The sequence below is a fragment of the Melospiza melodia genome, chromosome 21 (assembly GCF_035770615.1).
Source record: "Melospiza melodia melodia isolate bMelMel2 chromosome 21, bMelMel2.pri, whole genome shotgun sequence".
NCBI classification, from domain to species: domain Eukaryota; kingdom Metazoa; phylum Chordata; class Aves; order Passeriformes; family Passerellidae; genus Melospiza; species Melospiza melodia.
Window position 1 is genome coordinate 13,797,266 of NC_086214.1, and position 20,863 is coordinate 13,818,128.

At 47.9% G+C, this 20,863-nt stretch overlaps 1 protein-coding gene across 1 annotated transcript; it reads left to right on the forward strand.

Moving 5' to 3' along the window:
• The first annotated feature begins 6,857 nt into the window (after window positions 1-6,857).
• WSB1 (WD repeat and SOCS box containing 1) lies at window positions 6,858-14,778 on the forward strand. Its single transcript, XM_063173659.1, has 9 exons — window positions 6,858-6,969; window positions 7,449-7,617; window positions 8,484-8,752; window positions 9,620-9,751; window positions 10,162-10,262; window positions 12,374-12,546; window positions 12,838-12,951; window positions 13,065-13,172; window positions 13,662-14,778. Exons 1-9 carry the CDS (start codon window positions 6,930-6,932, stop codon window positions 13,819-13,821), a joined length of 1,266 nt encoding a protein of 421 aa, XP_063029729.1. The 5' UTR covers window positions 6,858-6,929; the 3' UTR covers window positions 13,822-14,778.
• Window positions 14,779-20,863: the final 6,085 nt, after the last annotated feature.

The following is a 20,863-nucleotide window of genomic DNA, read 5'->3' on the forward strand; positions in this document are numbered from 1 at the left end:
AGCCAGGATTTGGGTTCAGTACCACCAGCACACCCATCAGGCATGGCCTTTGTTGCAGGCACCACAGCACTGCTCCTGCCAGTTCACCCTGAGCAAGGGGCTGGGGCAGAAATGGGATTTACTGGCACAGCTGGAGTCAGTGCTTAGCAAAGACCTGCAGGTTCACACTTTATTTTAACTTACCTTAAACACAGGTGCAGTGCACTGGGGAGAAGAGCCATCAGAGCAGCCTGGCCATCAGAGATTGCCTTCCCTCCTGCTCTGTCTCCTGAAGTACTGAGCTTAGGGGAGGGACTGATGAGGGAAAGGAATTGTCTGATGGAAAGGTAAGTCTTTAAGAATTGGGAAAATGTCAAGACCAGAATTGAATTTTCTACTTCTTAAACAACCTCTGTGTAAGCCTTGTGTCAGCCTGTATGAATTTATGAATATAAAGACTCTTTGTTACTGAAGAGTTTTTCCCCAACTGCTGCTCAGTTTCCTCCCCATGACTCATGCCATTAGCTGATGCTGCCCTGTTTAATTGCAACTGCTGCTTAAGCCCACACAAGCTTTTCTAAAATAAAACCTTAAAAAAGCAATATCCTTTGGATAAAACGTGCTGCTTTGCTGGGCTTCTAAGTAATGCTGAGCAGCACAGAGGCCTTGGTCACGGTGTCCTTGAGCTGCTGATAAATGGAGCTGGAAACTGGGGATAAAGCTTACCCCAGGGCCATGCTGCTCTTGTGAACACCAGGGTTACATTTGCACTGTCCTGGTGAGCTCCCAGCTGGTATCCACACACAGATCCAGTCCTTGTATTTATTTTTTTAATTCTCTGGCCACATGGGCAATGACAATGTTGAAGACTCACACTGCTGGCCATTCAATAACTGTCCTTGCCCCTGCCCCTGCCCCTGTAAGGGCTCATTAACCTGCTTTGCATTTTTGGACTCGTTGCTCATTGTGGGTGTGATTTTGCAGTGCTGCAGGTCCACGGATTCCCCAAATATCAGCATGTGACTCAAAAGCAGCAGTGAAACAAAGGCACCACCTCTGCCTTACTTGCAGTCATAACAGGCATTAAGAAACAGCAAGAAAGCATTCCAGAGCTGCAGAGGGCAGGGAAAAATGCCAAGCTCTCTCAGAGTATGCAGTATGACAGGAAAAGCCAGCTCCAACAGAAAGAAAGGCAAGAGGGCAACGCTCCCAGGCTCAGTAAGGAAGGAAAGGAAAAGGTTACACCTGTGTAGCACACGAGCTTCCTCCAGCTAAATCGTGCAATGGAATTGCATTTTAAATATTTTCTTGTGTTAAACTGGCAGGATTCAAGTGGTCAATTCATCTTTTACTTCCATATATGGATCTCAAATTAAAAAAAGAAAATTTCACCATTTTTTGGACAGAGTCATGGCCTAACAGCTTTCAAATGCAGCCCAAAAAAGGGCCTGGATTTGGCCATGTGGGAGCAGATTGCCTTACACGTCAGGCCTGGCAGGAATGTGCTCTCTGTCCATGCCTTTAGTTCTCAGTAGCCTTTTCCCAGTGACCAGAGCATTCCCAGAGCATTCCCAGTGTTCAGCCAGCCATGAGCTCCTTGTTCTGCAGCTGATCCCTGTGTCCATAGGTCCAGCTCATCCCCCATTTATGACACCTGGCAGAAAGGTTCATTGTGCTCCCCCAAATCCTGCTTTGCTTTAGTGGGGAACCTATTAATCTTACTTGTTACACATCTTGTGTGCAATCTGTGCCTTCAGGAGAACTATAATGAGAGTATAACCAGAAATCTCGTCAGCTTCTTTTGGGAAACATTTACAAACAGACCCAGAGAACCTGGGTCCTACCTGTGTACACAATGCCCACAGACTGCTTGCACAAGGCAATTCTTAGCTGCCAACTGCTGCATTTTCAGTGCTAGTGGCAACACTGAGCTTTTACTTTCCATGCTACAGAGGCTGCTGGGATAATGGAGCCCATAATTACATCCAGCCACTCGTTAGAGCTCAAATTACAAAACCGGATTTCTGTGCCAGACCTTCAGGAAGTAAGCCATGGGAGGAATCTCACAAATAACCTGCAATTACGTTAATGCAGAGGGCAGGGCCTTCCCTTAAGAGCTCTCAGACTCGCTGGCGTGACCCTGGCTGGCTGAGCAGAGCCAGACGTGCAGTGCAGAGAAAGGTGATGCAGGAGGTGAATTACACAGGCACAGCCTCTGCACCCAGGGCTGCTCAGGAACACACATAAAGAAACAAAGCCTGTGCTGTGGTGTGGGGCAGCCAGACAGTGGGATCTGTGGTGCTGTGGCTTATTCCTTTACCCTGTGGAATGGGCTGTGCTCTCTTAAGGCACATGCACATGGTCACACCTCCATTTGCAGTATGAGTTTAACTGTGTCTCTTCCTAGAGTGGTCTGGCAGCCCCAGAAAGCTGTGAGCAGAGCAGCACTGCACAGCAGTGTGAGGAACAGAGAGCTGGGCTCAGCCAGACCTGAGAGGCCATCACTGAAAGGTACAGCACGGCCAGCTCTGCTGGCAGCTCCCTCCTGTGTGTCTGTGCACGGGGTGTCCCCTCCAAGGGTGACACCAGCCTTACCTGCACACACGGGGCAAGCACAGCCACCCTTCTCAGGGTACTACAGAAGGGAAGGGTCTGTGTTCTCTCCTCTTACTCCTATTTACAGCATTTTCACAGCCCACAAATGGGGACTAGGAGAAATTTGCTTGTCCAACCTCCACTTTCAAAGAATGTCCATTTCTCTCAGATTCTGCACCTCCTCTGTAGCCCTCTGCCTGCGTTCCCTGTAGCAACAGGGCTGGACACAAGCCACCCAAATATTTTCAAGCTCAGTTCAACACCAGCTCAGGCCCACCTGGAGCTGTTTGATCTGTGAGCAAACACTCTTTATCTATAAGCAACCTGCTCTTTCCCAACTGCCCGCAGCAGGAATGCAGCCTCGGCTGTTTCCAGGCAGAGGCTGTCACACACGGCCCTGCAATTCCCTACAAGCTGACTTCTTCTGTCCTGGCTATTTTATTGAGCTGCTCTACAGAATGTAGGGAGTCTATCCCATTTGTTCTTCCTACTAAACACAACCTGGTTTCCTATAAATTGACTTTATAGATGACTTATTGACATTTACACCCTCCATGCCATTGATTTTCCCTCAGTTTGCGCAATCCTGATAGTTCAATGCCAAAGCATTAAAAAAAACCCCAAAAAAACCAACAGCCAGAAATAATCTTTCCCTTCCATTGTGAACATGTTCAGCAGTTTATTACTGCTGGCACCCCAGGTTAGCAGCAATCGCTGTAGAGTTCTGCCATGGGTCAGATATTTTATAAAAAGGTAAATATTTCATATTAACACAAAAGCATTTGGGTTTGGAACAATTCAGAACATTCTCTGCTGCCTTGTGATCTGTACACTCAGAGCTGGCCAGGACACAGCCCTTTTTCTAACTTGTTATGTGACTGCTTTGAATTCCTCTGGTCTTACACCAGCTTCCCAATCCCAGCCTGTTCTGGCCAATGCCTGATGGGCCCAGGAGAGCTGAGCACTCGGCTCCTCAGCACTTGCAGACCTTCCTTTGCCCCTGTCCTTCTTTAGGACAGCTCAAAACTCTCAGTGTCACTTCAGCCATCTGGGATAAGACCTCTTGTACCCTCAGAGGGTAAATTTAGCACAGATATTTCTGCAAGCAGCTCCCTTACAAGGCACCCCTGGCTGGCTTACAGAGAAGGGATGGTTTGAATCTAAAAGGAATAACCCCAAACTTCTGTCTCTGTTATTTCAGTGCAGCTACTCATCATGGAAGCACTGAATTCCCCAGATACACTGAGCCATCTGCTCTATTTATTATATCCAAAGACGTGCTCCAAAAATTGTAAAATCCCAACGAGACCAAAAAAAACCAGAGAAAAAATTCCCATGGTTTGATATTCCATCTGTGCAACTTTTCCACTGCACACTCTTCCAGCAGACCTTTGAAATTAACCCTTAAGTACCAGATGTACATCAATTTAGAATCACCTAAAATTCTTCACAAGAAGCAATGGTAAAGAGATCACAGAGCAATGGACAAAAGGGGAGAAATGACAGCCCAGAATTCCAGGAAGGGAGGCAGCCTTATCTGGTGCCTGTGGGAAAATCACACAGTTATGCTCCTGACTGCTCCATGATGACCCTGAGAAAGTGGCCTCATCCCCCTGTTCCTCCTCCCAGCTGCTGTTTGCCTTGTCTGTTTAGACTGCAAACTTCCCAGGGCCATGGTGGTGCCAACACTGCTCACAGTCAGCAGGCACAGAACAGCACGGAGGGGAAATGGAGCAACAGCTTGGTGCCAGCCCAGCAGCACCTCAGGGCACTGCTGCACAACGGGGGCAGGAGTCACTCAGGGCCAAAACTGCTGAGAGTTTTGAAAATGTATTTACAGACCAAGAGCTGGCAAAGCCTCATGTGCAAGGTCCCATGCACTCTAACAGCTCCTTGCAGGGCTGGGCTGTTGCTTTACTTGCATGTTGAGTTTTTAACCCTTCAGCTTGGGGGCAGCTGTCACTTGGATTAGGATCACAGAACCCCAGAATGTCCTGAACTGGAAGGAACCCACAAGGATCATTGAAGTCCAGCTCCTGGCAGCACTTTCCTGTCTCAATCCTCTGCTGCTCACCATTCACTTCATTGCGAGCCCTTTTCCTTCTCAACCTTCTTTGCCATCTCCTTCTTTCTTCCATTCTGTGTTTTCCTTTCACCTTCTCTTCTGCCTCCATGGCCTGAGGCTGAACTTCCTCCATCCCCAAGAGGTTCTCAAACAGGAGCTTGTGAATAATTAACAGTGTAGACTAAAAATAGCATAATTTTTAATGGCAAGCACTATTGCACAGATGAGCTACCTTGGATTTAAGTGTGACTGGACCTGTTACTAATTTGCCAGGAGTGCTTTATAGAATGACAGCTGTGAGGAGAAGGAACATCACTTGTGGGCCTGAAAAAGACAAGATAAAGCAAAGAAAACGCGTAGAACTGAATTCACCATGTCAGAATACAGGAGTGTGAAACCAGCAGATCCTGGTGCTCCAGCAGCCTGGGGAAAGCTCCATAGCCTGGAACCCTGAAGGTATTTCCAGGACAGGCAAAAAGGACAAAAGCCCCTTCACTTGTGAAAGCTTACTGCAGTGAGCAAAGACTTGATGGAGAAAGATGGCACCAAGTTTGTGAGCTTCCCAGCTGAGCAGCCCTGTGGAGGCTTGGCAGCTGCATCCCTAAAGGAAGATAATGGAAAACCCATAAATCAGCCTGAGCCACCCGCTGCAGGCCCTGGCAGCGTGTGACAGCCTGGATCCCACAGCCACACCTCACCCAGGAAGAACTGAAAAATCACCCTGCATATGCCACTTGCCAGGAAAATAAACACAGCAAGTCCCCAGGAAGGAAAGTGTGGTTTCTTTATCTCCTCAAGTTTAGACTGCATTTCGGACAGATACATTTTACTGAGCAGAGCGGATGAGTTGGCAGCTTGCAGACAGAGCACAGCTTTTCACCCCTCCCTCTCTGGCTTCAGACACAAGGACAAGCCCTTCCAGCCCAGCCCAAACAGAGAAGGTGCTACCAAGGTCCCCAGGACAGCCTGTGACAACAAACAATTCCTAACACGCTTGCAAACCCCTGGGGTTTTACATATCCCTTTCTGCCTTTGTGTCCATAATGCACAAAATGTGGACTGGAGAAAAAGAAGTGAGAAAGGCTTCTCAGTGAAGCTGAGTAAGCCAAAGCTGCAGTTTGCTGGCTGTAAGAGCCCCCAGAGTCAGCAGCATGTCCTGGCTCTGAGCGAAGCTCAAACCCTCCAGAGAATCCTTACGTGAGTCAGCTCAGCTCTGGGCTGGCCTGGCTCAAACATCCACAACCCATGAGCAATTCCAAGCAGCATTTCACAATATTCACTGGCTTCAAGTCTGCCTTGCTCCAAGGAGTTGTCCAGGGATTAGCTGCAGAGAGCTGCTCAGGGCTCTTCCCTCAGCGGGCAGTGGGGGACGGACAGAGCAGGAACAGGATTGTGCTGTTTCAAATAAGTGCTAGGATGTGCTAGGGGAATTTATACAAACCAGCACTAATCCATGCTAGGGCTCACATCACCAAGAACATGTCGAACTTCTCCCTGCTCCTTTCTTTGACATTGTATCATTGCATAATTTAAAAAAATGCTTTGCTGGCCCAGCTCACACTGGGGTAATTCCTGGCTCTTGCTATAGCTGAATAGCTGATCCCATGGCTATTGTAACGTGCCTGCCAGCGAGGCCACTGCTTTGGAATGAAATCACAGTTATTATCTGCAGTTAATTATCCTGCTGCGTGCTTCTCTGGAGTCCATAGGCAGAGCAAGGAAGAGTCACTTCGTTGAGAAGAGGGGCAGAATTTAGATATGCAAAAGGAGAAAAGAGGTAATGGAAGGAGAGAGGGATGTATAGAGATGTTAATACAAAATCACAGAGAGCAAGGGGCTCTCAGGGTGTCTTTCCCCAAGTTCCTTGTGAACAACTTCATTAACAGCAAAATTTTATCACAAACCTGACGCTGCTGGATTTAAATGCTGAAAGTATTTAGAAAGTAACATTACAGAGCAGGAGACTCCTCCAGCCCCTGAACCAGGGAGGCGCACAGCGGGAGGACGGGGTCGGGCTGCGAACCAGGCCGGGACGGGCAGCGGAGCGGGGCAGGAGCGCGAACGGCTGCGGGTGGGCAGGGCAGGGCAGGTTCCCGAGAGGCCGAGCAGGGCCGAGCCGGGCAGGGCCGAGCCGGGCAGGGCGGGCAGAGCCGCTCCCTCGCGGCCCGGCCCGGCCCCGCTAGCGCTCCGCTCCCCGCCCCGCCCCGCCGCCCGCCGCCGCCATCTTGCCCAGCCCGCGCCCGCCCGTCCCGCTCCGTGGCAGCCCCGCAGCTCCTCAGGCCGCCCGTCCATGGCCAGCTTTCCTCCGAGTGTCAACGAGAAGCTCATCGGTGAGAGGGGGGGCGGGCAGGGGCAGTGCGGCCGGGCTCAGGCTGGGCCCAGGCTCGGGCGCGGGCGGGCGGGCGCTCAGCCCATCCCGCATCGCGGCAGCGCGCTCGGGGCTGCCCCTGGGGAACGGGCGGGATCCCGGCACACGGAGCCCTTGCCGGCACACGGAGCCGTTCCCGGCACACGGAGCCGTTCCCGGCCGCCGGCCCGTTCTCGCGGCCATGGGCAGGCGCGGGCCTGGCGGCATCGCCCGTACCGTACCGGCTGCGGTATCGCGCACAGCTCGGTCAGCACCGCGTGTCTCCCTGCGGGGGCTCAGCCCTGCTGGGTTATTCGGTGACACCGGGCCCCCTCCCGATGGCGGTAACCGCCGTGAAACACAGCGGGGTGACGCGCGGGTGCCCGTGCAGCCGGTACAAGGCGCGGCACGGCTCTCCCCCCCTCACGGCTCTCCCCTCACGGCTCTCCTCTGTCCCCCCAGCTCGGTCGCGCACGGTAGGAGAGCTCCTGGCCCCCACGTCTCCCTTCGACAAGAAGTGCGGCAGGGAGAACTGGACGGTCGCGTTCGCTCCCGATGGCTCGTACCTGGCGTGGTCACAGGGACATCGCATAGTGAAGCTGGTCCCCTGGGCACAGTGCCTCAACAACTTGTAAGACAAACCGCTATGGCTTTCGGTGCACCTGGAAAACAGGAGATAGCTTCAGATCGATTAAAACGCATGTATTGGTCTTCTAAGCTTTGACACCTTGGGGAGAAATTAATTCCTTAAAATAACAGCTATTCTTTCTCTTCCTATGTGGCCAGCAAGAGGAACAACTATTGCAACCTCACAAAGCCTGTGGAGGAGTGACTTGTTAATCAATTCACACACTCTAAAATAAGAGGAAGTTTGAATGAAAAGGGAATTTAGAGACGTGGGCAGATCTGGCCCTTTACACTTCCTATCACAACGCTGCTTGGCTTTACCTTTTAGGAATTTACTTAAAGGCAGACCTCTTTCCTTATCATCCTTGTTCGAATGCAAGTGGAGTTCCAAAACACGCATTTTATTGACACATGCAGGTTGCATGTTAGCAAAGCTGGTAGCTCACCACTGCAGTTTTGTAGATGGTTATATTTCTCTGACCCATTTTTTTCCCCCTTTTGAGGGTGGTTAATTGTTTTCCATGTGCTGGACACTCAGTAACTCTTTAGCAGAAAATCCTAGAAATTTTGTGGCTCATTTTTTCTGTAAATTGTTCAGAACTGTTCAATTTTAGTAGGTTAAGTTAGTATCTTGCTCTCCATGGAGGTAAAACTGTATACACAGTATTAGTATTATTTTGTGTTGGAAGATTTCCAGGTGCTGGTCGTTTTTCTCAGTTACCAGAAAAAGCCACTTTTATAATTTTAAAGTAAAGATGCACCGTTTCGCGCCTCAGAGATGTACATCATGACGCCTCCCGGGTTTCGTTAGAAGAAAGGTTTGTTTTTGGCTGCACCTTGTGCTGCAGCGTGCTTTGTGCTGTGTTTCAGCCTGCTGCACGGCACCAAGAATGGCGCGAACGCGGCCGGCACGCGGCTGCCGCGGCAGAGCAGCGAGGGCAGCCAGAAGAACAAGCCCTGTGAGCACGTCATCGACTGCGGGGACATCGTGTGGAGCCTGGCCTTCGGCTCCTCGGTGCCCGAGAAGCAGAGCCGCTGCGTCAACATCGAGTGGCACCGCTTCAAGTTCGGGCAGGACCAGCTGCTCCTCGCCACCGGCCTCAACAACGGCCGCATCAAGATCTGGGATGTGTACACGGGTGAGTGCGGAGGAGCTGAGGGCACAGCGGGCATCCTGAGCTCAGGGACACGCGGGGAGCGCCCGGTGCGGCTCCGGGCCTGCCCCAGGACACCCCAGCACTGCCACCCTGTCCCTCAGAGCCTTGTCCAGATGCTCCGTGTCACGCTCACGTGCCAGCTCACACTTCTTGCAGTGATAATGTTGGTACACACCAGGAGTTGGTTATAGAATTGTAACTGGGAACTGAACCTTCAATACAAATTAAAAATATTAAAAAAGCATGAGCTCCTGCAACTAGAAGTAACAAGAAACTGCCAAAGGAACAAGAGAGGCATGTCATGCTTTGAGATGTGAGAGATGGAAGATGCAAAATAATTAAATGTGTGCATACATACATTGGTTCTTTACTCAATAGTCTTCCTAGTTTTACCAAGCTTTAAAAGCATGAAATTGTTGGTTTATGTTGATAAGGACCTTTAATTTTTTTAAAAAGAAAATGAATGACTTAAAAAGACTGAATCTGAACTTAGGGACTTTCAGTTTTGCTGGTAGCACAGCTGTTCGGTTGGAGAAAACACAGTTAAAAAAAATAATGACTGTTGAGTAATCTGTCCTTGTAAATTGAAGCTTGGAACAGGTATGTTCATCAGAAGACATGTCTTACCTTATTTCTGAGGTTCTAGTGTATAGATTTTGTAGCTTTTCCAGGAGTTACCTCTTGATACAGGAGAGTGAAAGGATCCATGTGCTGCTCATTGTAGGGACCATTTCTACAAAGAAAATTGTATCTACATGCAGTAATTTTATATTCAGTACTTGTATCCATAAAGCATTTTATTTAGGTGCAATAGTCCTCATGTTAAATTGTGGTGTTCTCATGTAACAGGAAAACTCCTCCTTAACCTGATGGACCACACAGAAGTTGTCAGAGATTTAACCTTTGCCCCTGATGGCAGCCTGATTCTTGTGTCTGCGTCCAGAGACAAAACCCTGCGAGTGTGGGACCTGAAAGATGATGGTAATGTCTGGGCTTTATCTGCTCCAGTACCTGAGAGAAGCACCCATGTACTCACCTCTTTTATTGCTCTAGACTCAGTTTAGTCAGGATTGCTTAAAAACTGAGTGTTCGGTTAGTCACTCACTGTGCACTTGGAATTCTTTAGTCACTCACTCTGCAGCCCCTTGGAATTCCTTATCTGTCTGAAGCCTGGAGGCAGAAGCAGGTTTTGGGCTAAGAGTGCGTGAAGTAACCTTTCTGAATAGGGACATGGAAGTAGAGGCTGCATCCCAGGGGTTTTATTTCTGTGTAGAATGACTCTGCAAGAAGTTTGGGAAAATAATACAAAATTTTGCAAAGAAATAACTAACTTGGAAAAGATTTCCCATCTGAAAATTAACCAATCCTTACAGCAATGCCTTTCTGTTTAGGAAACATGATGAAGGTGCTGAGAGGCCATCCGAACTGGGTGTATGGCTGTGCATTCTCTCCAGACTCCTCCATCCTCTGTTCTGTTGGAGCTAGTAAAGCAGTATGTGTCAGAGTTTCTTGTTCCTTAATTCTCCTGAATTGTGTGCATAATCATTTTAAATCTAAGTAACATTAAGCTTGTGCTCGGTGTCATGAACTTCTAATGTTTGATGATGATGTGAAAGTGCATGAAATTAAACTGGCAAATGGTGCATTGAGACCCTGATTTGTGAATGGAACTTGCACTGCTTTTAGTTGAGGAGACTGTGAGTGTGGAGAAATAGGTCTGCACAGGGTCATGGCATAAAACAAAGACCACTAAAGCTGCCAGTGTTAAAAGATACTTAGATTAATGCATAAAACTATTTTGGTTTTGATTTTGTCCTTCCTATTTCGTGCTCAATGAGAAAGACTTCCCAAAGTTGTAGCCAGACAGGGCATCTCCTGCTGAACAAAAACATTTCTCTCCTATCAATGGCAGTAGTACCTGAGAGTTAGAGGGAAGAGGAGCACACTGGTTTTGCTTCAATCCTAATTCTCTGCTAGAGAACTGAAAGCAGTGCAGGTAATGCATGTATGCCATAAGCTACTCCTGGCACTGAAGAGTTAGGGCAGACCAGAAAGGGAGTTCAGCCTGGTTCCAGGGGCTCTGTAGGCAGTGTAGTGCAGCCTCAGAAGCCCAGCTGAGGCACTGGCCATCACTCCTGTGGGAGTGCTCAGAGGCATTGTCCACAGCGGTGAGCACAGCCGAGCTCTGGGGTTTGGCTCTGTAGTGGAGCAGAGGGGGATGTGTACATTGCTGTCTGGAGGCTGTGTGTTTTCCATAAGCTTCTTGCTTTCCCTGTCACAGGTGGTGGCAGCAATATTGGTGTGATTGAGTTAAGCTGGCACCACTCTGAGGAGCACAGTGGTGTTGGCGGGCAGAGAGTGGCAGCTCTGGCCGCCAGCCCGGCGAGCTGTACCGTCTGTACCGTAGGACGAAGTAACCTTGCCCTCGGCTGCAAGGGGTCCTGTACGTACGCAGGTGCTGCTCCATGTCCACTGTCTGCTTGCTTGCTTGCTTTTTTTTGTTGTTGTTTTTTTTTTTTTTTTAATAATTTTCACAGCAGTGAAACACACTGACTCCTCAAACTTAGTTTCCAGTTTCGTAGAATGTTGGGGTCTCCTTGGAAAAATTAGTGAACTATTAGTGTTTATAACTGATTGTAAAATGGTTCAGAGTTAGGCGGTATGGGAGGCACTCAGGTTGAGTTTGTTTTGGTCAAACATAAATTTGTCCAAGTTGTCAGAATTTAACCTGTGCAGTAAAACTGTCAAGGGTAAAATCAAGGCCACTAGTGAGCTCTTTGAGGGACATAATAGCCTTTGCTAAAGACTTATATTCCTGTAAAACCATGCTGCAGTGCATGGATAGTTCCTATTAAGTCATTCTGCACAGTCCTTGTTTTGATAATATATAATATACAACTGCATGTAAAATACTGTAATATTTCATGAATTCTTACAATACACTGTGCAATTAGTTGGGTAAATTGTAATATTAATGTTGTTTGTTACTGTTGACTTGATTTTAAATGACTAAATTCTTTCTAATAATGTGGTTAGACTTCCCTGTTGTTTTGCCACAGACATAACTTTTGGCTGTGAAAATTCTTTTTGCTTGCAGTATCTGTTTCTCTTCCTAGGCTGACGTTGGTGATCCAAGCAATTGTAAACAAGTGATCTTAAACTCAAAGGGATGCCACTGGAGTAACAATATGTTAACCTTACATTTTCTGTCTGTATATTTCTTAAAATTTTGGTAGTTACTGAAAAGAGGGGACTGTAGAGTTTAACCCTATTTATTTCTGAATATTTTAATAAAATAGTTTTGTAATATATGAATTTCAGTAAGCTACATGGTTAAATTGTGTTGCCTTTATCTTATATTTTGGCTTATTTTGTTAATAACATTTAACAAATTTGAGTTAGAACTTGCATGTCTGCTTTAATTATTTTTTTAAAAACCTTGATTTTAATCTGAATATGACACTGAGCATATTTCTTAATTGTAGTAATTCATAATACCTGATTTTAGTGTAATCCTAAATAAGACTAGTATACTTAAAAAACAAATTAAATGCTTCACTGCCTCTCTGAGCAGAGCTATAACATCAGCTGATTTAATTGCAGGTTTTCCTGTGGGATATGGATAAATACTCCATGCTACGGAAACTTGAAGGCCATCACAATGATGTTGTAGCTTGTGAGTTCTCTCCTGATGGAGCGTTACTGGCTACTGCATCTTACGATACTCGAGTCTATCTCTGGGATCCACATATTGGAGTGATCCTTAGGGAGTTTGGGTAAGTAAAGCACTCAAATCTGGGAACTGTCTCCCAGAATGGACTTGGAAATGAGCAGTGGCTGATGGAAGTCGTAAAGTGGCAGAGGCTAGAGGTTGTTCTTCCATCTGAGAGTGAATTTACAGGACCGGTATTTTAAGGTTTGAATTGCACTGAAGAGCACGCGGCAGTTCAGTCCCCACTGAATCCGCAGTGAACTGGTCCAATGCTGTTTGTTTGTGAGTGCCCGAGCTCTGCTGTCCTGGCTGTGTCCCTGTCCCTGAGCGTGTGTGTCTGTCCATCTGTCCGCAGGCACCTGTTCCCCCCGCCCACGCCGATCTTCGCGGGCGGCGCCAACGACCGCTGGGTGCGCTCGGTGTGCTTCAGCCACGACGGGCTGCACGTGGCCAGCCTGGCCGATGACAAGTGAGTGTGGGCCTTCTGCCCTGGCACAGGAGCCTCTCAGCACTGTCACAGAAAACACCTAGCACAGTTAAAAACCCACTCTGATAACTTCCTCTGTTGTCCTTCCCCCTCAGAATGGTGAGGTTCTGGAGAATTGATGAAGAATACCCTGTACAAGTTGCACCTCTGAACAATGGACTCTGCTGTACTTTCTCTACTGATGGCAGTGTTCTGGCTGCAGGGCAAGTACAGACTTCTTTTCCTTTCTAAAATATGAAGGTAACACAAGAGATTGAAAACAGTGGCTCAGTGTTCTGAAAATCTTCAGTTGTGACTTGCAGCCTGGTGCTTCTGACTGGTACTGTTTGTTTAAACATGCCTGGAATAGCAGTAAAATCAATCAGCTGATAAACTCATTTCTTATCTTTAAAAATAAATATGTGAGAGACCCAGAACATAAGGATTGGAAGAAGCCCATCAGATAGCTGAGGGCAGTTGTTGTGTGTTAGGTGGCACAGCAGTAGCTGCTGGGAGATCTGTTCCCTTTGCATAGACAAGTTGCTTATTGTGCTGCTGCAGCTTACAATAGGAACTGGAGTAAATCAGGATCCTGGAGCAGCTGGAACTGAGCACCAGCAAGTCCCCTACCTAGTCATGCGTGTGTGTGAGTTGGTAGCAGGCTGAGCTGGTTCCTGTGGAATAACCTGGAGGCTTTTGTGGGTTTTGTGCAGGACCCAGGATGGCAGCCTGTACTTCTGGGCAACCCCGAGCCAGGTGTCCAGCCTGCAGCACCTGTGTCGCATGGCCATCCGCAGGGTGATGCCCACCAGCCAGGTCAAGAACTTGCCTATCCCGGGCAAAGTGGTGGAGTTCCTTTGTTACCAGATCTGAGTTATTTGAGAAGAAAACAAGCAAATGAAACCAACAACTGGGAGGTGGCCCAGCTGCTGAAACTGGCTACAAACACTTTACAGAATCCTCAAACTGTACAGCCTTTAAGCTTAAAACTCTACAGGTTTTCAAGAGCTATTTAAAGTGATAACCTAAATACTATTTTATCAAAATGCCTGACAGGTAATTTTTTTTACTATTTATAGAAAACACAGTAGAAGTATTCTGGTGTTCTCAATTTTCTAAAATGTAACTGTGAAAACATGTACATATATAGACATAAGCTGCTACATGTTATCAGTGTACCTTTAAAATTGCTTGTATGATTTTTCATGTGTCTCATGTATATATTGCTTTGGTAGAGCCATGATGCATCTGAGCTGTAAGTGGAAGGACAGCTGTTCTGGCACACTGAGGTAGGAAAACTATTGACTTACACAGCAGTTAAGCTTCCTTCTGTACATTGGTTGGGGTGCAGAAAGCTGCCCCCCAGGTCAGACTTTGTGCTAGTTTATTGGTGAGAGGTACAGCTTTGTAGAGAGCAGTGTGTGGGAAAGGGCAGGAGGTTAAAAGGAGTGCAGTGTATCTGATGTAACCCAGGACCATGCCTGAGTCAGCTGAAGGCCTTATGCTCCATAGCAGCAAACCAGGTGAAATTTCAGTATTGGGCAGTGTTAGAGAACTATTTCCTTACATTTCTGAAAATCTGACTACTGTATTTTTGCCTGATACTGTGTCTGTAATGAGAGACATTTGCAGACTCAGTTTATTATCCTTTAACCCTGTAATATCTGTTTGGGGGTGATTATTGGTTAATGGCCAAAGATAAGCAAAATACTTGGTTTTGCCTTCTGTTATTTATCTGTACCTGCAGATATAAAGAATGTATGCATTGCATAAAATGCCTGATTATATATATTTTTGTTGAATTTTGTATTAAAAACTTGTATAAAAGTTTTTTGGTGTCTCATGTGGTAACTGATTTATCAGCACTGTGTGGCTGCAGCGCTCCAGGCTGAGCTGGTGAGGCCTGGTTTGTGCTCCCAGACAGATGCTTACAGAGCTCTCTAAAGCCATGACAGTGTTATAGGCATGTGTGAGCTGCAAATCTGCCTATTTAAGCCCCTTCATGAGCTGAGCTAAAAGCTAGGCTTGCCATGAGCCTGTTTCTGCAAGATCACAGTTCCAGCCTCGGAACAGCAATAGGGGGGTCTTGCAGGAGAGCCTTACTGAAAGGTCCTCTCAGGTTGTGTTCACCAAAAGCTCTGATTTATGCAAGTGGAGGAAGAAAACAACATCCCAGCTCCGCCTTTCACCACCTCTGAAAGCTGCTTCTGCCTGCAGGAGTTCCTCTGTTTGCTCTAACCTTTCTCCCAGGACACAAATGATAGTGTCAGACCAAGTACACATGCTTTCCTCATTAGTGAGGCTATTTATAATCATGTACCACGTTTACAAGCCTCCTCCTGCCATGGTGGGACACCACAATGTGAGGCCTGATCCCCAGCATCCCCAGCAGGTCCCAGCTGTGAGCACAGCACAGAGCTGGGCCCTTCAGCAGGGTGAGGCACACGGCTCCTCCCAGCTGTGTTCAGTAACCACTGTTGGGGGAAAGGGAACAAGCAAAGGACAACACCATGGAGAAACTTCCTGCTGGCTGAAGCTCCAGTTTTCTCTGGAGTGCTCTGAAAGCTCTATTTTCCACATTCACATATGGCATTTAGTTGAATCATGAGTGAATAACACTGCTAAGTATTGTGTGGGGTTTGTTGTTTCAGTGCTGGATCAGGACTTCCATTGAAGCACTCTAGAAATAGGGTGGATGAATCCTGTGACCTTTTCCTTATATATTACAATAGTCTCATAAAGGACAGGGGTTATGTAAGATGCCATGGGAAATCTGGTAGAGGTGTCAGGCAGAAACTGTTTGCCCAAGTAATTATTTCAGATCAGAACCACCTGAGTAAGGCAGGCAGCGGGTTTATGTGGGATGCTGGCTTCTGCACAAGGACGAGTTTGTTTTATAAACACTGCTCCACACCCAAATCCCACTGCAATGAGCTGGATCAGAACAGCCCTAATTATTGATGTACTAGAACCAAAAGAAAGCCAGAGTAAACTTCAGATAAGTCATGATAACACTGGTAGTTATCAGCAAGGTTATGCCTTGTGTAACCAGCTAATCCAGACAGAAGTTCTGAGGCAGATATGATTTATTTCTAACATGAGATTAGAAGCTCCTGAATGCTCACTTCTATTACAGCTGGCTGTGTGCTTTGTTGCATTGAGGAGAAAAATATTTATTTATGGGCTCTAATAAGAGTTGCTATGCTGGGGTTCCCTGACAGAAATCATAATCCCTCTCCCTCTCTCAGTTCACTTCTCAGCCTACACAAGCTCCTGCTCTCCCCTGCACACTAACGGGAGGAACTTCTCCCATTTAATTGGAGAATTCGGCCCACTTCTTCAGGTGCTCCTCTCCCCTCCTGCTTCAAAAGGCAAGCACTTCTTTGGGAAGACTATCTCAATCTGCTTCCTGATATAACAGCAATCGTAGTAAAACTCTTGTACCAGAATAAATGCTAGGATGGAAAATTTCAACTGAAATTAGATGGGGAAAAATCTATCAGTATGCATTATTAACAGTGTAATTCAAACCTGGGGCAACTGTCCACGAGCCATTAGGGTGTTTGATGATATTTATTATGACCAGCTCCTTGTGGTCACTGCAGAAGGAACAAGCCCAGAAGAAAGACTTAAAATATTGCTTCATCTTAATTGCATCAGAGGAAAGGAAAAAAACAAAAAAAAATTCCAAGGTCCATTGCAGATAAGAGCAGTGAGAAGAGTTTGGGCAGAACTTTGGTCCTGATGTGGCATGTCACAAGACTGGGACAGGGGTTTGCTGCTGCCCAGTCCAGAGAGCTGTGCTGGTTTCTGTGAGCTCACTGGCACGGGAGGAAAAGGAGCAGCTGAGAAAGTCTCCTCCCTGCCTTCCAGAGGTCTGTGACACAGCCCCAAGGCCACCTGGCCTCCAAGGGAGGTGTGAACCTGCCAGGTGGTTTCCTTCACTGATCCCAGAAGTTCAGATAGTTCTGATCATCAGGTGAAGCACCTCCAGCTGGCAGGCTCTGAGAGCAAACAGGAACTAGGGGTGGCATGCTGCCTCTGTGACTGTATAAATCAGCACCAAATCTGGCTGCACTTTGCCATTTCTCTGACCTCAGTGCTCTCATAGACGAATTTGATCTGGTGCCTAGAGAATCCTCTCCTGACTCTACTCCAGCACAGCATTACAAATAAAAATCTAATTAAGCAGATTCCACCATGGCAATCATCTGCAACAACTGACCAGGCTCTAATGAAGCATATTCATAGCAAAGGCTTGCAATAAAGCTGGGGAAGTTTGAGATACACACATGTACATCTCTGTGGGTCGATGTGGGGGTGAGTGCCTCCATCCAGGTGTGCCTGTATGTAACTCACACACAGTGTAACTCCCTGCCAGGGGTCACTGGAGCCTGGGAAAAGCTCGGTGCTTGCACAGTGACAACACTGCCCTGGGTAGGCAGTGACTGGGAGGGCATTTACCTCCTGGGGGAAGGTGCAAAGGCCCCTTGGCATCCCCAGGTTTATTGATTGTGTCCACTGGATCATGAGACATTAGAGAAGCTGGAAGTGGACTGACCTGCTCACAGCTTTGTGTTTGGTGAAGAGCTGCCAGGGTGGCATGTGGCCAACACAAGTGTTGCAGCTTCTGCTGGAACCCAAGATGTCCATCTGTGTGCATGGAGAACTTCTGAAATGACACTTTTCCTATGGAGCTCTTTGCCCAAGGAAACTCCCCTGAACAGGGATCCTCATGCATGGCCTGGGAAGACATTATTCTGTGCACTGTGCTGTGGTGAGAAGGGTTTCCTCTTTTTAGTATCACTTCTGTCTAGTAATTAATAAGAAATATGATGTTGAGGGTTTTTTTTAGTGTATTCTTTTCTGGAATCTATAATAGTTCTTGGCTTCAACAGCAGATATTATTAACTACTTATTATTCAGAAACAAACCAGTATTCTGACTCACCAATTATCTTAAATCACACTTTAAACAAAACATAACTCAGTAGCACTCATGGAGAAATGTAAGGATAATAACATTTGGAGTATTTATGGGAACATGGAAATGTTTGAATTATCTTCATTTGTGCACTACAGTAGCATCCAAGCCTTTAATAAAGAAGTCTCTCTAATCCAAACAACTCCTAAGTTAAACAGAAAAGAGACAAAGGTGGGAGCAGAAAACATAACCACTCACTTAGAAGTAAATAAATGAGGCACAGAAAGGGATTCTAAAGAATACTGTGGCCAACCTCAGAATCTGGTTTTCCTCCCTGATGTGGTCAGAAAGTCCCTTTGGCACAGGCCTATCACGCTTTCCAAACAAATGCCAAATGTAAATGCAGTTCCTGACGGTCAGTGTGCAGGGCCTGCTCCAGAGGCTTGCCCTCATTCAGCACAGATGCTGTTCTGCTGCTGCCTCGATTTTCTCTGCCCTTTCAAACTCCGGTCTTGTGGTCTCACACCAAGTACCAATGCTCTTAAATGTTCAATTTCCAGAGCAAAGGGATCTGAGCTGAATACCTTCTCAAGGCAAGAGAAGCCTTGAGCAAGAAAATTCTGTTGTATTTCTAGAAAAATGTTTGAGAACAAGATCTCTAATCAGTTCTGCTCTTTCCTCCTGGAAAGCTGGAATTGGTTTGGCTTGTTGCTGTACCCTCGTGCCTGGAGAGAAAGGCCTGGGAGGGCAGCAGGGGGAGGAAATCCAAACCCCTTCCTCAAATCCCGAATCCTTCACCGGCCCCAAATCCCGGCGGGGGCTCCGGGACCGTGCGGGCACCTGTCGGGTGTGCGGCGCCCTCTGCCGGCCGCGCGCGGCACTGCGCGCCTGGGCACGCGCGGTTCTGCACACCTGGGCACGCGCGGTTCTGCGCGCCTGGGCACGCGCGGTTCTGCACACCTGGGCACGCGCGGTTCTGCGCGCCTGGGCACGCGCGGTTCTGCACACCTGAGTATGCACAGTTCTGCGCACTTGAGTATGCACAGTTCTGCACACCTGAGTATGCGCAGTTCTGCACACCTGGGCACGCGCGGTTCTGCACACCTGAGTATGCACAGTTCTGCACACCCGAGTATGCGCAGTTCTGCGCACCTGGGCACGCGCCCCGATCCCGGTCCCGGTCCCGGTCCCGGTCCCGATCCCGATCTCGGTCCCGGTGGCTCCCGGCTCCGGGCAGGCGGCCGTGGCGCTCTCTGCTGGCTCCCCGTGTCCTGCAAAGAGCAGGAGCAAAGCGGCTCCTCCAGCCTGCAATAACCCCCACGGGACTGTCTGCAGGGGGATTCGCAGCTTGGCCCGGGTTTGGAGGGGAGATTCCTGCAGCACCTCCACTCTGAGTCATATCGGTGCCTTGCTTCCTGCTGCAGGTCGAATTTGTCAGCGTTAGAGACAGAAAATGAGCTGGTTGGGAATTTCTGTCTCATCAGGGTGCTGTGCTCTCATCAGTGTTCGCTGCAAACAGCAGCACCGAGCATGAAAGAGTTCTGCCAAGGCCGGGAGACAAACCTTGGACTTCTTTTGTTCCTCCTGCTTTAATTAGAAAAGAGCCAATGCATGAAACACAAGGAGTGCCAGAAAAGCAAACAAATGTAAGCCTTTGATGCTTTCTTCCCTTGAACACACACCTCTGTCAGCTCTTCAGTCTCTCATCCCTTCAGAGGCCAAAGGTCAGAGGGGCCCCTGTGAACTGCTGCCCTGGGAGAGGAAGAGGAAGGAAGTGACAAATTAGCTCGGCTTTCCAGGCCTGTCTTGATCCACTGGTGTGAGTCACCAGAGCGTGACAGCAGTGGCTGCACCCTAGCATCCATCAGCACTGGCTTTCCTCTGCTGGAGCTGCTCACGTGACATCTGCAGCCCTGCTCCCTTGGGCCTGTGAACAGTCCTGCAGCTCTCTGGTGGGGCTGCACTGCAGAGTCCTTTCACTGGGGAGTGTCAGCAGAGGTCCAGCTAAACCTGCTTATTCTCATCACTTCTGGGAAGAGCAGACTGATTCCTGGCTTAAGGAAGAGTGCAAAAACTCCTCTTCGAGCAAGTAATGAAGAATTACTTTCTGAAACTGTCCCAAACACAATAAAGCTGCCAGTCACCACTTCAGAGGCTTCCAGCTTCAGAACAACTGTGCCTTGGACATTCTCACCTCCCATTTACTCCTGCATGTTGTGACCCTCAGGGCCTCACTCATAACACACCTGAGCATCACCTGCTTGGACACCAGAACACCTTTGGGAGGTGGAGAAGTTCTGGAATATGTTTGAAACACAGAGGAGCTGGGTACCTTACCCAGAGTCACACATGGAGTGTCACACCAGAGATGTAAGCACAACTTTGCTTGGTTAAAACTCCATTATGGAGGTTCTCCAAAAGAAATGAGGCTGCCTGCTGGAAAGAGAAGGCAGCATTTTAATGATGCCCTCTTTCTCAGCAAATGTGCTGAGTATTTGGTAACTCTTAATTTATTAATTCAGAAAAAGAATTAACAAGACTAGCTAAACTAGTCAAATAATAAAATGTCAGGACCTATGGAAGACACTGCTCTCCTTGGCATTTTTACTGAGGCACAAGAGTGGTTTCCACCATTTTTTTTATTACTTTGAACTTTTGTTTCTGTTCTTGTGCTCAGGACTTGCTTGCTGGGCCAGAGAGACTTGCTGTGTCTACTGGAGGTCAGTTTCTTTAAATAAAAAAGTAATCCAGATCAATGTGGGATTACAGGGCACGAAATCTCCTCATGGCTAAGCAGGGTCAGTGTTCTTGCATTGCAAAACTGCCCTGAAGTTTCAGTTTGCAGTAAAATGCCTGGCTCCTCGCTGGCTGCTGTGCTCCCCCCCCAGCCCTGAGCTGTCCCCAGCACTGTTGGGGCTGAACTCAGCACAGACCATGTCCAGCCCAGGGGGTGTGCTCCACATCCCCCACACCCAGCAGGCACCCGCAGGAG

What these genes read in the sequence shown, in the direction of transcription:
- WSB1 (XM_063173659.1), top strand. Translation starts at nt 6,930, where the DNA reads ATGGCCAGCTTTCCTCCGAGTGTCAACGAGAAGCTCATCG. An exon ending in GATCTGGGATGTGTACACGG is followed by an intron (nt 8,753 to 9,619) that starts GTGAGTGCGGAG and finishes CTCATGTAACAG; the next exon opens with GAAAACTCCTCCTTAACCTG. An exon ending in GGCAGTGTTCTGGCTGCAGG is followed by an intron (nt 13,173 to 13,661) that starts GCAAGTACAGAC and finishes GGTTTTGTGCAG; the next exon opens with GACCCAGGATGGCAGCCTGT.